This window comes from Myxocyprinus asiaticus, chromosome 10 (genome assembly GCF_019703515.2).
Source record: "Myxocyprinus asiaticus isolate MX2 ecotype Aquarium Trade chromosome 10, UBuf_Myxa_2, whole genome shotgun sequence".
NCBI lineage: Eukaryota > Metazoa > Chordata > Actinopteri > Cypriniformes > Catostomidae > Myxocyprinus > Myxocyprinus asiaticus.
The window spans coordinates 34,823,417-34,839,594 of NC_059353.1; the positions used below are offsets into that span (position 1 = coordinate 34,823,417).

The 16,178-nt window shown below is 35.8% G+C and overlaps 2 protein-coding genes across 15 annotated transcripts in view; one reads left to right on the plus strand and one right to left on the minus strand.

Moving 5' to 3' along the window:
* Positions 1–1,861: 1,861 nt before the first annotated feature.
* On the minus strand, positions 1,862–6,450 carry LOC127447299 (cell surface A33 antigen-like). Of its 2 annotated transcripts, XM_051709079.1 has the most exons (7): positions 6,283–6,450; positions 5,520–5,686; positions 5,082–5,298; positions 3,902–4,066; positions 3,382–3,498; positions 3,137–3,260; positions 1,862–3,009 (listed from the first exon to the last, which is right to left on the minus strand). In XM_051709079.1, the coding sequence occupies exons 1-7, from the start codon at positions 6,326–6,328 to the stop codon at positions 2,352–2,354; spliced, it is 1,494 nt and encodes a 497-aa protein (XP_051565039.1). In that variant the 5' UTR covers positions 6,329–6,450; the 3' UTR covers positions 1,862–2,351. The 2 variants fall into 2 exon arrangements, with proteins under 2 accessions (XP_051565039.1, XP_051565040.1); XM_051709080.1 differs by lacking the exon at positions 5,082–5,298 and having other exon boundaries at positions 5,489–5,686.
* A 2,479-nt stretch (positions 6,451–8,929) lies between these two features.
* Positions 8,930–16,178, plus strand: part of LOC127447219 (POU domain, class 2, transcription factor 1-like) — a 38,612-nt gene continuing 31,363 nt past the window's right edge. For 4 of the 13 annotated variants that reach the window (XM_051708891.1, XM_051708899.1, XM_051708901.1 and 1 more), the window contains exon 1: positions 8,937–9,205. In XM_051708891.1, coding sequence (XP_051564851.1) covers positions 9,160–9,205 — 46 coding nt within the window. In that variant the 5' untranslated portion in view covers positions 8,937–9,159. Of the gene's footprint in view, positions 9,206–16,178 lie in introns of all 13 variants that reach the window. The other 9 variants (XM_051708895.1, XM_051708896.1, XM_051708903.1 and 6 more) reach the window with 6 other exon arrangements.

Sequence of the window (16,178 nt, forward strand, 5' to 3'; positions counted from 1 at the left end):
GCCATATACACAAGTGCAATGGTGTGTGAAATTCTTGGGTGCAGTTCCGATCAACATAGCAGTTGTGACAGTGATGAGACATATACCAATTTACAATAACATCAAATAAACACAGCACAATTTAAACATCTGATATACACATAATTACACTCAACAGTATACAAATAATAACATACACTGTACAGTATACAATACGCACTATATAGATACACATTATTCAATAAAAATAAAAAATAAAAATATATAAAAAAGTATATATATATAGAATGTACAGTATTGTACTGTATTGACATTCAGGTTGTCGGTTGATAGTCAGTTGTTAAGAGAGAACATAATATAATAATAATATAATTTATGACAGTCCGGTGTGAGATATAAGAGTAATAAAGTGCAGTGCTGATGTATTTGATCATGGGAGATCAAGAGTTCAAAAGTCTGATTGCTTGGGGGAAAAAGCTATCATGGAGTTGGCTGGTGCGGGTCCTGATGCTGCGATACCACCTACCTGATGGTAGCAGTGAGAACAGCCCATGATAATGTCTTCATCAGAGGCGTCAAGCCCACTCAGGCTGAGGGGGCACGTGCTCCCTTAGATTTTTGAACCAAGAGTTTTTGAATGGACTATCTGAACTTCCAAAAATGTATTTGTAACTTTGATTTTTTTTTTTTTTTTAGCTCTTTTTTTATTATTTTCTCCCCAGTTTGGAATGCCCAATTCCCAATGAGCTCTAAGTCCTCGTGGTGGCGTTACCTCAATCCGGGTGGCGGAGGACGAATCTCAGTTGCCTCAGCATCTGAGACCTCCAATCCGCGCATCTTATCACGTGGCTTGTTGAGCGCCTTACCATGGAGACGTAGTGCGTGTGGAGGCTTCACGCCATCCACCCCGGCATCCATGCACAACTCACCACACACCGCACCGAGAGTGAACCACATTATAGTGAACACGAGGAGGTTACCCCATGTGACTCTACCCTCCCTAGCAACTGGGCCAATTTGGTTGCTTAGGAGACCTGGCTGGAGTCACTAATCACTCCTTGGGATTCGACCTCACGAACTCCAGGGGTGGTAGTCAGCGTCTTTACTCGCTGAGCTACCCAGGCCCCCTTGTAACTTTGACTATTGTCTATATTCTATCAGTCCAAGTCCAATTGAGTCATATGTTCCATTCCGTTATACGCGGCGTCTAGTGGCTTCTTCGGCGATCACATTCACGGGGAAGGTCGAGCATCAAGGGAAAGCTCTGTGTTATGTTAATAAAACAAATTAACTGCATTAACTTCAGTGCAGTTAACGTTTGCCAATTCTGATTTTTGTGGAACAGAATCTCTGTTTTTTTTTTTTTTTATATAGTCTAATATAGTGTCAGGATTGTATGTGTTTTTGTTCCTGGTTCCTTGTCTTGTGATCTGGTCATGTGTTTCCCATGTTCTTGTGTCTTGTCCCCATTGGTTCATTGTTTCATTAGGTTGTTAGCAGTCTTGTTATCTTGTTTAGAGTTCTAAGTGTTCATTGGTTTTCATTGTCATGTGTTCTCCCTTGTCCAAGTATTTAACCCTCATGTTTGCCATTGTCCATTGTTGAGTATTGTTTGCATGTATCGTTGTTGGTGTACAGCATTCTATGTCAAGTTTCATAGCCAAGCCAAGTCATGTCATGTCATGTCAAGTTAAGTAACTTCAACAAGGAGTAACAATCAAGGTTTTGAGTTTATTTGAGTATTTCATAAAACAATTTCTTAAAACAAGCAGGTCAGTAACAAATTATATAAATATATTATATATATATATATATATATATATATATATATATATATATATATATATATATATATATATATATATTATTGAAGCATAAAAAAGCAAGCATTTTTCATTCAGAAAGAATAGAGACATGTAGATGGTAATTTACACCAGTGTGAATTAACACCAAACTATTAAAATGTCTGACTAAACCAATCAGAAACAGAAGAGGAATCAAAATACTTTTCCTCTTATTCATAAATAAAATATAATTACTTCAGCTGATAGGCATAACTAAACAAAAATACAATCCCATAAAAACAGTAAATCATAATGGATGATTATTTGCAGTATCAGAATGATTTCATTTATTTTTGATGGTCAGCGCAAAAAACAAAACAAAACAAAAACAGTGCCCTACAGTAGAAAAACTTAGCATAACAAAATTTGGTAGAACAACTGTAGAACAAAATTCCCAAATACACATTGAGTACCATCAGAGGCCTTGATATTTTGAAGGCCACCGTTAACATATTCAAAATATTGATGGCTGTTATTACAATTCCATGTTTAACAATCTCATCGATCCTCACACTGATCTTGATGATTTTACCTATACCTATCTCTGAGGTCATCACGGCTTCCTTTGCGATCATCGTACCGATCTCTGAGGTCATCACGGCTACCTCTGCGGTCATCGTAGCGATCTCTGAGGTCATCACGACTTCCTTTGCGATCATCGTACCGATCTCTGAGGTCATCACGACTTCCTTTGCGATCATCATACCGATCTCTGAGGTCATCACGACTTCCTTTGCGATCATCGTACCAATCTCTGAGGTCATCACGGCTTCCTTTGCGATCATCGTACCGATTTCTGAGGTCATCACGGCTTCCTCTGCGATCATCATACCGATCTCTGAGGTCATCACGGCTACCTTTGCGGTCATCATAACGATCTCTGAGGTCATCACGGCTACCTTTGCGGTCATCATAGCGATCCTGTCTGTCTTCATAGCGATCTGTGGTGTAGCTATTTCCGTAGTCATCATATCTCTTGTGGTGGTCTTCTCGACCAGGACTTCTGTCTGGATGAACATTGAGGCCTACATGCAAGTTAGCATTCTTGTCCTTGTTTGTTTCAGTTATCTCCACATGCTGGTCATGTCGATTAGTACTCTCTGCATTGCTCAACTTCCTTTGTTCTGTAAACTCGTCTTCAACTTTTTCTAGTGGTGGTTTGTCATGGTATTGCACCACTGGAGCTCTGAGGAAATAAATAAAAGCATCAATAAAAAACAATTGTTAATGACCAGAGAAACGGGACACTTTCAATCACTCAAGGACCAACAATCCCTTCATGTATTACATCCAGAGCATCAATGGAGACCTACCCCACTTCATACTCCTCTGGTTTCTGTTTACGTTTGCAGCAGCAACAGATGATTATTACAAGTAACACAATTCCAGCAATACAACCACCAATGATGCCAACTGTGGCAGCGAGATTCATAGAGGCTGTAAAATTATTTTAAAAAAATGAAAATTAAAGTCAACTCAAAACAGCATTCACATTTCGCAAGACATTTTACTTCCATAATGTGACATATTTAACGAGAAAAATGTAGGCATTACTCACAAGGCATTACAGACAAGGTGAGGTTACATTTGGATGATCCAAGCTTATTGCTCGACAGGCAGACATAGAAACCTGATGTGTCCATGGATACATTGAACAGAGACAGAACTCCATTCTCTGTAACACAAATCATGTGTAAATTATGGTGAATACAGCCAGAAATAGTAATTACCCTAATCGGACCCACTTTATATTAGGTGTCTTTAACTACTATATACTTAAGCATTTGATACAATTTACTTACTATGTATTTGCATGTTGTTGCATTGTACTTACATTTAAAGTACCTGCATTTAATCACATCTGTAGTTACCCTGTAAACCTAACCCTACCCCAACCCTTACCCATACCTCAACCTCAGTAGCAGCAAATGTGAATCTTGTGAGAATTTTGCAGAACAACATGTAGTTACACAAAAAGTACATTGCATTGTATGTATTTTAATGTTAGTACATAGTAGATAAAGGCACCTAATATATTGTGGGACCCACTAATATGTTAAAGGAGATGCAGAACTTACTTTCATTGGTTTTGGGAGGATGCGGTCGAGGTGAATTTTTTACGTCATACCCCTCCCATTTGTATGTAGGTGTCGGAGAGCCCTCCTCAGAGACACAGGTTAGGCTAATATTGTATCCATATTCTGCTGTGCCAACTACTTTACAAATGGGTTGTGATGGTGGAACTGTAAGACAAATGTAGATATCCAGTCACCATTTGTGAGAAGATTCCGCTCTCCACATAAAGATCCGATATCCCTATAGAAAAATACAGCTTACACCAGCTTACACAGGTTTACTCATTTTAGCTGGTCTCCCAGCCTGATGGTCAGGCCGGTCTGTTACCTGGTCTTTATAGGGATTTTGGGCACTTTTAATTTTGGGCTGGGAGACCAGCTAGGTGAGTGAAACTAACTTGGCTTGGCTTGACACGTAAAGGGATAGTTCACCCTAAAATGAAAATTCTTTTATCATTTACTCACCCTCATGACATCCCAAATTGTTTATGACTTTCTTCCTTCTGCTGAACACAAACAAGTTTTTTTGAAAAATATCTCAGCTCTGTTTGTTCATTCAATGCAAGTGAATGGCGGACAAAACTTTGAAGCTCCAAAAAGGACATAAAGGCAGCAAGTAATCCATAAACAAGTGATATGATAGGTGTGGGTGAGAAACAGATAAATATTTAAGTCCTTTTTTTACCATAAATTCTCCTCCCTGCCCAGTAGGTGGCAATATGCACAAAGAATGCAAATTGCCAAAAGCAAAAGAAGAAGAATGTGAAAGTGGAGATTTATAGTGAAAAAGGACTTAAATATTGATCCCACACTTATCATATCATTTCAGAAGACATGGATTAACCACTGGAGTCTTATGGATTACTTTCAGGATCCCTTTATATGCTTTTTGGAACTTGAAAGGTCTGGCCACCAAAACTGACCTACAGAGCTTAAATCTTCTTCTAAAAATCATTGTATTCTGCAGAAGAAAAAAGTTATGCACATCTGTGATGGCATGAAGGTGAGTAAATAATGAGAGAATTTTCATTTTTGGTGAACTCTCCCTTTAAACCACCTTAAACTAGCTAAGACCAGCAAATCATCCAAGGCTGGTTTAAGATGCTTTTCTCAGCAATGTCTATAGATTGCTATTTTGAAACTTTATTGGTTTATAACTTTGACAAAGTGCCAGAGCTCTCACCCTGAACCAATAGAGAGGTAGTGTCAGATGGTTGGCCGTCAATATCTCCAGGAATCTGAACAGAACATTTGATTTTTCTGCTTTCTTTAAGAGTGACTTGTTTTAGTAACAGTGTCGACTTTCGAGCCTCAAGGTCAGTTTCTATGATGGCTCTGTCTACATAATCTTGTCCGATGTCTACTGGTAAACTATTGGAGTAGTAGGTCCCAAAAAAAACCTGTGAGGACAGCATGAGGGAAAACATGAAGAATAATTTTATGGCTAAATGGCAATGTTTGAAACTTGCAAAGTCACTTAGACACTTGGTTCTTAGTTCTGTTTATACACTTATTATGGTTAGTTGTGGGAGTTTTTAGGGTGGCAGAGGTTTATCAACACTACCAATAAAGGTAAGGATTTGGGCCTACATAAAATATGGCCACAGTGTTTCGGGCTTACGTCCATTCCAGATGCCTCAGTCTTATCACCACTCCATGTGATGATGATCAGTTCATTCAGTTGATTTTTGGGTTTAAAATTACATGTAAAGGTGACATCTTCACCCCTGGCAACCTCAATGAAAGCCTGACTCATTGTCACATCCAATCCAAAAGTAGTAGACATCACTTAAAGGCAAAAAGAGAGAACTTCATAAATATTATGCACAATTTTTACAACACAGAATTAAAACAATAATATTTCACAAGACTTCACACTTAAACACAATTTAAGACTAATTTTAAGATGAGAGGTAATGGCCTGACAGTATTTAGTAATACTCTTTAGAGTATCCAACGTGTATTTTTTTAAGTCCAGGTAATTTATGTTAACATTTACAGTATTATTTTTTTTATTAGTAAACTAAAGTTTACTAATTATAAGTTTAATAATAAACTTTTGGCAGACATTTAGCTACATCAAATTAATAAACATACATGAATTGTAAAAATCCCAAATGATCAATATTTATTCATTACAGTATTCAAGTATTAATATCTGTTAAGTATTTTTTAAGGGGTACAAAATGACATTATTTTTCATATACTTGTTTCACAATGGGCATTTTAGGCACAAAACATTGAAATCAGAAGACATTTGAAAGAAAGAAAAATAGAACAACTGAAAAATAACCTCTGTGGCCCACATTATGTTATCTTACATCTCTTTGATTTGATCTTGCCTATTGACCTCAATGTAAATGTCAGGAAAACTACCACCTCACCTGACATTAAATGTAGGCTGCAAAAAATCAGCTTCCAATTTGTCATTTTATCGTTGTCCAATCGTACAGCAATAGAGGGTGATCTTCAAGCAGATTTTTATTCTTAAAATATCCTTTTCTTTTGGCTCTCTGTGTGCTCACTGAAACAGTTTTACATCTGCACCTGTGTCTACCACACCTTTTTTGCACTTTGGACTCTTCACCCAACCCTTCCTCTTCCTCAAAGCTTTAGAACTAATGTTGTAACAAAATGGCAGATGTGATGTCATCACGACCATATTGTGGCTGATTGCTGGGAAATCAATAGTTACACATAGTTAACAGTAAGGAACATAAGCATGTTACTCTGCATATATTAGTTCTAAACATGCTTACATTATATTCAGGTGTTGCTACAAAATCCCTTGATATAACATTTGTTTTGCACAGTGTACAACATCGTTAGCTTTACTGTATGTTTGATGATAAATAGTTATTAAATATATATATATATATATACATACATACACACACACACACACACACACACACATATATATATATATATATATATATATATATATATATATATATATATACACACACACACACACACACACACACACACACACACACACATATATATATATATATATATATATATATATATATATATATATATATATATATATATATATATATATTTTTTTTTTTTTTTTTTTTTTTAATACACACTGGAACCTTGGAGCAAAAACCAAAAATGCTTCGAATGGCTTCGAAAAACTAACTAGTGACCTGCAATAAACAATCTGGATGTGCGCTTCAGCTGTGATGTATTACTATATTTGACCAGCAGAGGGTAATCTTAGAGACTTTATTTAAATCACAGGAGGATTGAGAACAGGTAATTTTCCATTTGTTGAAGAACTGAAAGACTTTACCCGACGACACGATGGTGACCAAAAACACCAGTTTGTATTTTCTCCACTCTTGCTCCATGTTTTGCCTTGTGACACATGCTTAGCCGACATTTAGCCCATGGGTCATTCCAGAATCAGAATCAGAATGAGCTTTATTGCCAAGTATGTTTCCACACAGGCTACAATGAATTTTTCTTGGTGACAGAAGCTTCCAGTGCACAACCAATACAACAACAAGACAGAGATAATGAAAAAAATTTAATAAAAATAAAGAGCGAATAAAAATATAAGTATATATAGAAATACACATATATAATATATATATGTATAGTATGTACAAATACAAATCTGTTATTTACAGTGCAAGGGAATGTAATGCAGAAGAGGAATATGTTAAATAATACAATTGACTAGGCTGTGTATTACACGTAATTATAGCATAGTTTTAACTGTTCATGAGATGGATAACCTGAGGGAAAAAAATGTTCCTGTGCCTGACGGTTCTGGTACTCAGAGCTCTGAAGCTTCGGCCAGAAGGCAACAGTTCAAAAAGGTAGTGGGCAGGGTGAGTGGGGTCCAGAGTGATTTTTCCAGCCTTTTTCCTCACTCTGGAAGTGTATAGTTCTTGAAGGGAGGGCAAGGGGCAACCAATAATCCTCTCAGCAGTCCAAACTGTCCTTTCATTCCAGACATCTGGTTTTAAAAACAAACATGAGACAATGAAGACAATGAACAATGAAACATTTTACAATATTTGTGGGAGACAGGAAAAAAACTGGATCCCCTGTGTTTTAAATCAGTTTAGATACAGTATAGGCTATATACAGTAATTTATGATACTAACTGCTTACTTGTCCCTGACAATCAAAGCTTATTTGTTTGATACACATTTTTAAAAAAGGGATAATTAACCTAAAAATGAAATCTCTCTCAAAAGTTACTCACTATCTTGCCATCCCATATGTGTATAATGTTCTTTCCTCTGCTGAACACAAACTGAGATATTTAGAAGAATATTACAGCTCTGTAGGTCCATACAATGCAAGTGAATGGTGACCAGAACTTTTAAGATCCAAAAAGCACATAAAGGCAGCATAAAAGTAATCCATACGACTCCGGTGGTTAAATCCATGTCTTCAGATGATGGATGTGGGTGAAAAACAGATCAATATTTAAGTCCTTTTGTACTATAAATTCTCCTCCCTTCCCAGTAGGTGGCGATATGCACAAAGAATGTGAATCACCAAAAACAAAAGAAGAAGAACGTGAAAGTGGAGATTTATAGTAAAAAATGACTTAAATACTGATCTGTTTCTCACCCACACCTATCATATCACTTCTGAAGATATGGATTAAACCACTGGAGTTTTATGGATTAGTTTTATGCTGTCTTTATGTGCTTTTTGGACCTTCAAAGCTCTGGCCACCATTCACTTGCAACAAATGGGCCTACAGAGCTGAGATATTCCTATAAAAATCCTAATTTGTGTCGAGCAGAAGAAAGAAAGTTATACACATCTGGGATGGCATGAGGGTGAGTAAATGATGAGAGAATTTTCATTTTTGTGTGAACTATCCCTTTAACCATAAAAGTTTATTTTCAATTTCAATACAATGTCCATAGCAAAGCTGATCCATTTCCTTTCTTTCTTTTCAATTTCAGTTCAATGTCCATAGCAAAGCTGATCCATTTCCTTTCTTTCTTTTCAATTTCAGTACAATGTCCACAGCTAAGCTTATCAATTTATTTTCTTTCTCTCTTTCTTTCTTTCAATGTCCATAATGTCACATATTCTAAAGTCCAACTCAGTTATGTTGATCAGTGCCCGTCTAATTGTTTGGCGGAAGTTTTGGGCAAATTCAAATGCATTGTTAATAACTCTCCAATCTGCCAGCCTGATGCTGTGAGTGGATCGGGTGAGCGGCTGTATTGTGTTTTCGTATGAAGGGTTTGAGGATTTGAGCTTAAATATTCAAAATGGCGGACGGAGGAGCAGCGAGTCAAGATGAGAGTTCAGGACCAGGTAATCATTACTGCATTTTACATATTCATATTCATATTCAAACACTCTTTCTCTCAAGCCAGAAAAGCGCGGAGGGAGAGCGTAAACAAAACACTCGAGCCCGATGTTGCAGTCATATGCACCCGTTAAATAAACGTATCAGGGAATAATTCTCAGTCTGTGCGACGGTGAAACTGGCGATGCGGTGCGACGGCAAGTTAAAAGAAAAAATGCCTCCTTTGTGTGATTACAGCAGCCGCGTTACATATTCATAACACCGCCGAGCAAATGCCGCTTAGCATATTTTATTAGTAATATTTAGCGACGGCACGCGGGATTTTTTTGCACCGTCCCTGGTCAGCGGTTGTACGAATTTTACAGTTAATCATAACTAAAGGCTGCTGTGTGCATGCTAGGCGGCTAATGCTACTCCGGCGGCTTTGTGTTGCTGTATTGCGCCGTGAACCAATCCCACATATAAAGGTTTGAATATTCATTCGCTCGCAATCAGCCGGCGTCTGCGCAACGTGTTTACGGGCAAAATATAAAACAGCAGAGCAGCTGGGGGTTGCTTGGTGTACAGTTAGGACAGGGATTTTTTTATTTTAGCACAGCGTAATTTTTAATGCCCATTCTCATGTCTTTTGTGCCCATTGCAGGCGTGTAGCCCTGTTGTGTTATTCATGTGGGCCTTCTAGAGCTCAGAATGCGGTGTTCAGCATATTCTATCAGAATGAATCCATTTCATTGTCGAACGATGGTGGAACGTGTCGAAAATGGAACTCTATGGCAAATGAAACAATGTATCTAGATAATTCGTGAACAAATTGATACTTTGTAACAATTTGGCTTTTGTTGTCCGCCCGCACAGCGTGTGTTACTGTAACACTGTATCAGTTTGACTGCTTAAATAGACGTTATGCAGGCATTATGCCAAGATTATTTGCCAGTCTAATAGGCGCTGTCTGAATGGTAATGCTCCTCCACTATTGTTCCAGCAGCTGTTTGCTTTTGTATTTACTCATCTCGCGCTTAACTGGATTTCATTATCCCTGAACATCTAAACATACTGTTTAAATAATGACAAGTATGCATGTATGGTCACAGTTTAGTTGTAAGTTTGCTAAAGAAAAATGTACTTAAATCACTTGTGTCCCATTACAAAATCAACTGAGGAGAACTAACATGTATGTTGTTTGGTCTGGCCAAGGAATTAACTTTTGACAGTACTAATCACTTTAAATCTTGCAACGCCGAATGTACATACAATAAGCTTCTATTTGTTAATATTAATAATTACAATAGTAATCAACATTTTTAAAGCATTTATTAATCTGGTTTAATGTTATGAAAATACTATTGTTCTTTGTTAGTTCATGTTAGTGTATAATTCATTAATGTTAACATGTAGAGCTTTACATTTTAAAAATGTACTAGTATGTTGAAATTAACTTTAACCAAGATTAATAAGTCCTGTAAAAGTATTGCTAGTTATTAGTTCATGTTAATGAATACAGCCTTATTGTAAAGTGTTTCCTTTTTTTTATTTACATACATGATTGCTTGTTTAACAATGATTGAAAAAGAATTATTATTATCATTAAAATTTGTTTTTTGGGCTGTGGTTTTTGTATCTGTCAAATTATTTAATTTATATCAGCCTGCCATTTAACATGAATGCCTGGACTACATTAGAGTTATTTGGTTTAAAAATTAAATGAGCATAACAGACTGGTTTTTAGAGGTGCCATGAGGGAGTCAGGTGTAACATAGATCCTTCTTTCAATCAGATAACATTTTCACTCTGTGCTGGGCTTAGAGAGACAATGACATGCTGTAACATGTTTGTTTCCTGAATCCACAGCTCATACCAATAGTGTAAATTACACGCATTAATCCTTAGTTTTGTTTTTGAGGCTGACAAATGGTGAAACCTCATGGCACTTTGCATCTGTCTGTCTGTTTTTTTTTTTTTTTTTTGGCCATTCTTCTGTTAAGGCTACAGGCTACAGTTTATTAATTAAATGATTAAAGACCATGATAATATGTGATTTTCGTCTACCTTTGAGAACTTAGCAAAACACAGTCCTGTTGTGTGTTTACTTGAAGTCATCCAGACCCTCTTGGCTGCCTTCAATCTTCCACATATTTTCTTTAAATGTTTTTGAAATTATTTTAATGGCTGCAAATAATTGTGCTCCGTAAATAGTTTCCTTTATATAATCAAGCGTTCCTAATAGGTCTACACTGACAAGAGTATCACTGACTGGCTTTAATGTTTCTCCAAGGCCTCTCTGAAATTCAAAAGTAGGCTAATTTTGTTGTCAAATGTAGAATTTGAATATGTGTAATGTTCTGTGTTCATGGTCACTTGTAATATTGAAATTATTTTGTCCCCTGTAGTATATTCAATCATTGTTTCCATAAAATGCTCCTAATGACTTTCCTATTTAAATTACTGCAATATGAGTATAACCATTGTGAAATATTTTCTGCTTATTGAATATTGCTCTTCGGGATAGTTTTGGTAATTGACTGAATTGTTACATGGTTTTCACACAAGTATGGCTTTGGATATGAAATAATTTTTTTATTAGTCATCTTTTTATGGTCATTTCCTGAAAAATAACAAACAACATAAGTATAGCAGTAGGGCACAATTAATCGAAAAAATAATTGAGATTACAATTACAGCTGCTACAATTAACTACTCTTGAAAATTGCCAATTACATAATTAAATTTAGATCTTTTCCTGTAGTGTCAGCATTTTCTATTTACAACATTTTTCAGTCCGTTGTGTGCATGAATGCAATAGACAATCAGAAAATCTGTTTAAAGGGATAGTTCACCCAAAAATTAAAATTCATTATTTACTCACCATCATACTGTCTCAGGTGTGTATGACTTACTTTCTTCAGCAGAACACATTTGAAGAAAAATATCTCAGTACAGTAGGTCCTTAAAGTGCAAGTGGTTGGTTTTCCTACCTTTTGAAGCTCCAAAAATTACAGACAGCATAAACGTCATCTATACGACTTCAGCGGTTAAAATAATGTCTTCTAAAGCGAAACGATCGTTTTGGTGAGAAAACGACCAATATGCAAGCACTTTTTAACTATAAACCATCGCTTTCGGACAGCAGCAGTATGTGCGTGTGACAATCGCATTGGCGTGTTCATGTGAGAACTGACTCATGTGCGACACACCCGGAAGAGCAGCGCAGTTTACAATCGAGTAGGAGGAACGCTTAACAGAAGCTTCGTTGGTTTTGGTTTAGATCGGTGTTTGTATCTGTATGTTTTTCACAATGGTGCGTTTGTGCACATCACTTATCCTGGATGTCTCAAACGAGAGAAAAACGTGAGATTATGTTCATAACAGGGCTGCTCGATTATGGCAAAAATCATAATCGTGATTATTTAACACGATTACTCATTTACTTTGGAAACATCATGCATTTATTGAATTTAAAAAAAAAAAAAAATAAATTTATAACAGTGGATTTCCTTGAACTTGAAATGTAAACTGCACTGGGTAGTGGAGGAGACTATCGTCATATGATAATTAGTTTATGTTATGTATGGTAGTCAGATAAAGAAAAGCCTCCATCACCAATATTTACAGCAGGGGTGCTCAAACTTCTATGGAATGAGATCTACTTTTTCATCATGTTATTGCAACAAGAACTACCATGTACAATAAAGGCTATACATTATCACAATACCAAATTATCTGTAGTCTGTAGTGAAATATGACTATTCTCAATACCAGCTTCAAAACCACAACAAATAATAACACTAATATGTTAATTATGGAAGAATGGTTTCAAGTTCTTAATTATTCAAGACTAGTAAACGGTCAATAAATAAAAAACAGCAATTAATAGAAATAGATTGAAAATAATAGAACAAAAATTAAGAATTCAGTGCTTTTTTTTTAAACAGCTTTAAAAGTTTTTAACAGCAGTAGGCTATCAAGTATTCAAGTAAACATTCAGAGTGAAATGCAATTTAAAACTACTACTGGTCTATACTGTATAATTATAATACATTAATACTTTTTAAAGCTACTAAAGTTACTCAGTCAAGAGCAGTGTGTTTTCTCGTTTTCTTGTTATGGTTGTTTGATTAATATAATGACTCACTACACGGCAGCAGGTCTGTTAGCTTACTTTTATACTTACAAGTCCAACATTTGAATACAAATCCACTTTTTCTCCGCTGTTTATGTTCACTTTAGACATCACTCTCTGTGTGTACGAGTACCTCACCAAGACGGGCATTTTGGTGGAATTTTGAAATTTATTTGACCGTTCAGGCAAGCATTTTCGGAAACACATGCACATGTTCAACACACACATACGCCACCTGTCAATCAAACAGGGCGCAGCTGTTACGATCGCTAGCGACTTGTAAAATTACGTGCTCTGGATTATTCAACAGCAGAATAAGAATATGAACTTTCTGATAAGTGATAGGCCTAGGCGATCACATATTGCAGGTTATTTTTTTGCTATTGGTGTTTTAATCAGTCTGCTTGTCTGGTCAGGCAAGTAAAATTCTCTTTCACTTGCCACAAGTGTTTATGCCGAGCCCTGATTAAATATTGTATTCAATATTCTTAGATAACATTTCTTCTGCAGTGTAGCTCCTAAAGTAAAGGTACGTTGTTTCAAATGAGTTTTAGATATTATTTTGGAAAACAAACCAAAAAAGTCTAATTAAAAATGTATTTTGTACCTTTATGTTCACTTCCCTCCATTTAAGTCACTAAAAACAAACTTTCTCTTCTTAATAGAGCTGCGTATCGCTGATTTTCTTCATAAGCTATACACAGTGAACGTGATGCATATATTATGATTCACTACGTCGTGAGCCATCATGTTATAATCTAGCTGCAGCAAACGCGCACAAGTGACGAGCGTCCCCACGCCACAGTGTTTATTAGCCGGGAAAATATTCAGTCTATTCCCCGGTCACTTCATGCAACTCATAGATACGGTGCTGACCGCACAGAGAAATGCCAGTTTCGGAGTTTATTTTCATAACTTCCTTATTATTTGAACTTTAATAAAGAATGCTTTACAGATATAATGCCAGGGTGTTTCATTGCGAAATGGCACAATAATCGTTATATATTGATTATCTTGTTTTCATAATCGTTGGAAGCCAAAATCGTAATTGAAAATAAAATTTGATTAATTGCCCAGCCCTAATCCATAACATGCCAATGGGAATACATCACACGAGAGACCACGTGAACTCTGCCCTCTCATGATTGCGCATATTGCTGCTGACCGAAAGTGATTGGTTTATAGTTAAAAAGTAATTCAATATTGATATTTTTTGCCCCAAAAGCAATCTTTTTGCTTTAGAATACATTAATTGAACTGCTGGATTCGTATGGATGTTGTTTGTGCTGACTGTCTGTACTTTTTGGAGCTTCAAAGGTCTGATCACAATCCACTTGCATTTTAAGGACCTACTGAGCTGAGATATTTTTCTATTTTTCTTCAAATGTGTTCTGCAGAAGAAAGAAAGTTAAACACACCTGGGATGGCATGAGGTAAATGATGAGAGAATTTATATTTTTGGTAGAACTATCCAGTGTTTCCCCTAGGATTTTTTTCAGCAGTGGTGCTGTTGTGCGCGCGTCCACAAGCCTGCAACACCGGACCCATATTGATGCTTGTTGATTGAAGAATAGCTTAAAACGGGTGTCAAATTCTATTTCTGCCTGGACCACATCAGTGTTTATTTTTGCCCTTAAAGGACCGGTTTAAAATCTGGCACCAGCACCTGCTTTGGTAGCACCCATGCAATTACCAATAATATTACATATTATGTGCATTGAAATGCACATTTGATTATAAATACAGCATTGATTTTGAGGTTGGGATGCAGAAATTTTATGATGTTAACATCAGTGGAAAAAATGAACACCTAATTTTTATATGGCTAAATTGAAATATTCTGACTGTGTGACAGATTTCTTTCATCAGGCTCGTATTGATTAAACTAAAGTAATCTTTTGGAATTTATGAAGGCCAACAAACCACTTACATTTTCCTGCAATCAGAGAGCGTTACATGAGAACAGATTTTATACAGATTGAAAACTGATAGCTTGGTCCATAATTATGAAAATGCACCATAGTTCTTCCATAGTATCCATAGTTTTAACAATGATATTTGTAAGTAGGGCTGCAACTAATGATTATTTTGATAATCGATTAATCTAATGATTATTAGAACGATTATTCGATTATTCGGGCAGTTATTGCAACGATTAATCATTAGCTCTTAACAGACTATTCAGCTTGTGCCCGACTTAAAAGGTTGTATTAAATGTGCTTACTAACAATAAAGAGGACAAAATCATCTTTTAAAAATACCTCTAAATGACATTCACTGAATTAAAGAAATAAAACTTTTTATTAAGTTCAATTAAGTAAAGAAATTCAGTGGAAAAAAAATACTATTTATACTAAGTGTTTTTGTCTTGTTCTCCATTTAAAATGGTCTAAAAATCCTTAAAACAAGATACATTTACTTGAGAAGCAACATATAAGATATTTAGACTTGCTTTAAGAGAATGTATCTTAAATATAAGTGTATTTTGTATATAAGTGTATTTTTTCACTTGGTTATACTTCTGCAAGTGCAGTAAAGACAAAATACACTTATATTCAAGATCTGTTCTCTAAAAGCAAATCTAAACATCTTATATGCTGCTTCTCAGGTGAATGCATCTTTTATTAAAAGGCTATTTAGATATTTTAAAATATTTGTATTTTTTATATTATATTCAACATTCTCAGATCAGTTTTTTCTTCTGCAGTATAGCTGCTAAAGAAAATGTACATTGTTATAAAGGAGCTTTAAATATTTATGTTGGAAAACAAGCCAAAAAAATAAATAAATAAAAAACGTATTTTGTTGCAGTGTATAATGGGGCGAAGACTACATCTCTCTCAGCTTTCTGTTCACTTCAA

Coding starts and splice junctions, on each gene's coding strand:
- LOC127447299 (XM_051709079.1), bottom strand. CDS start 6,328: ATGACAAATTGGAAGCTGATTTTTTGCAGCCTACATTTAATGTCAG. Junction 5,687..6,282: donor CAGCCTACATTTAATGTCAG/GTGAGGTGGTAG, acceptor TTTGCCTTTAAG/TGATGTCTACTACTTTTGGA. Junction 3,261..3,381: donor CACCTTGTCTGTAATGCCTT/GTGAGTAATGCC, acceptor ATAATTTTACAG/CCTCTATGAATCTCGCTGCC.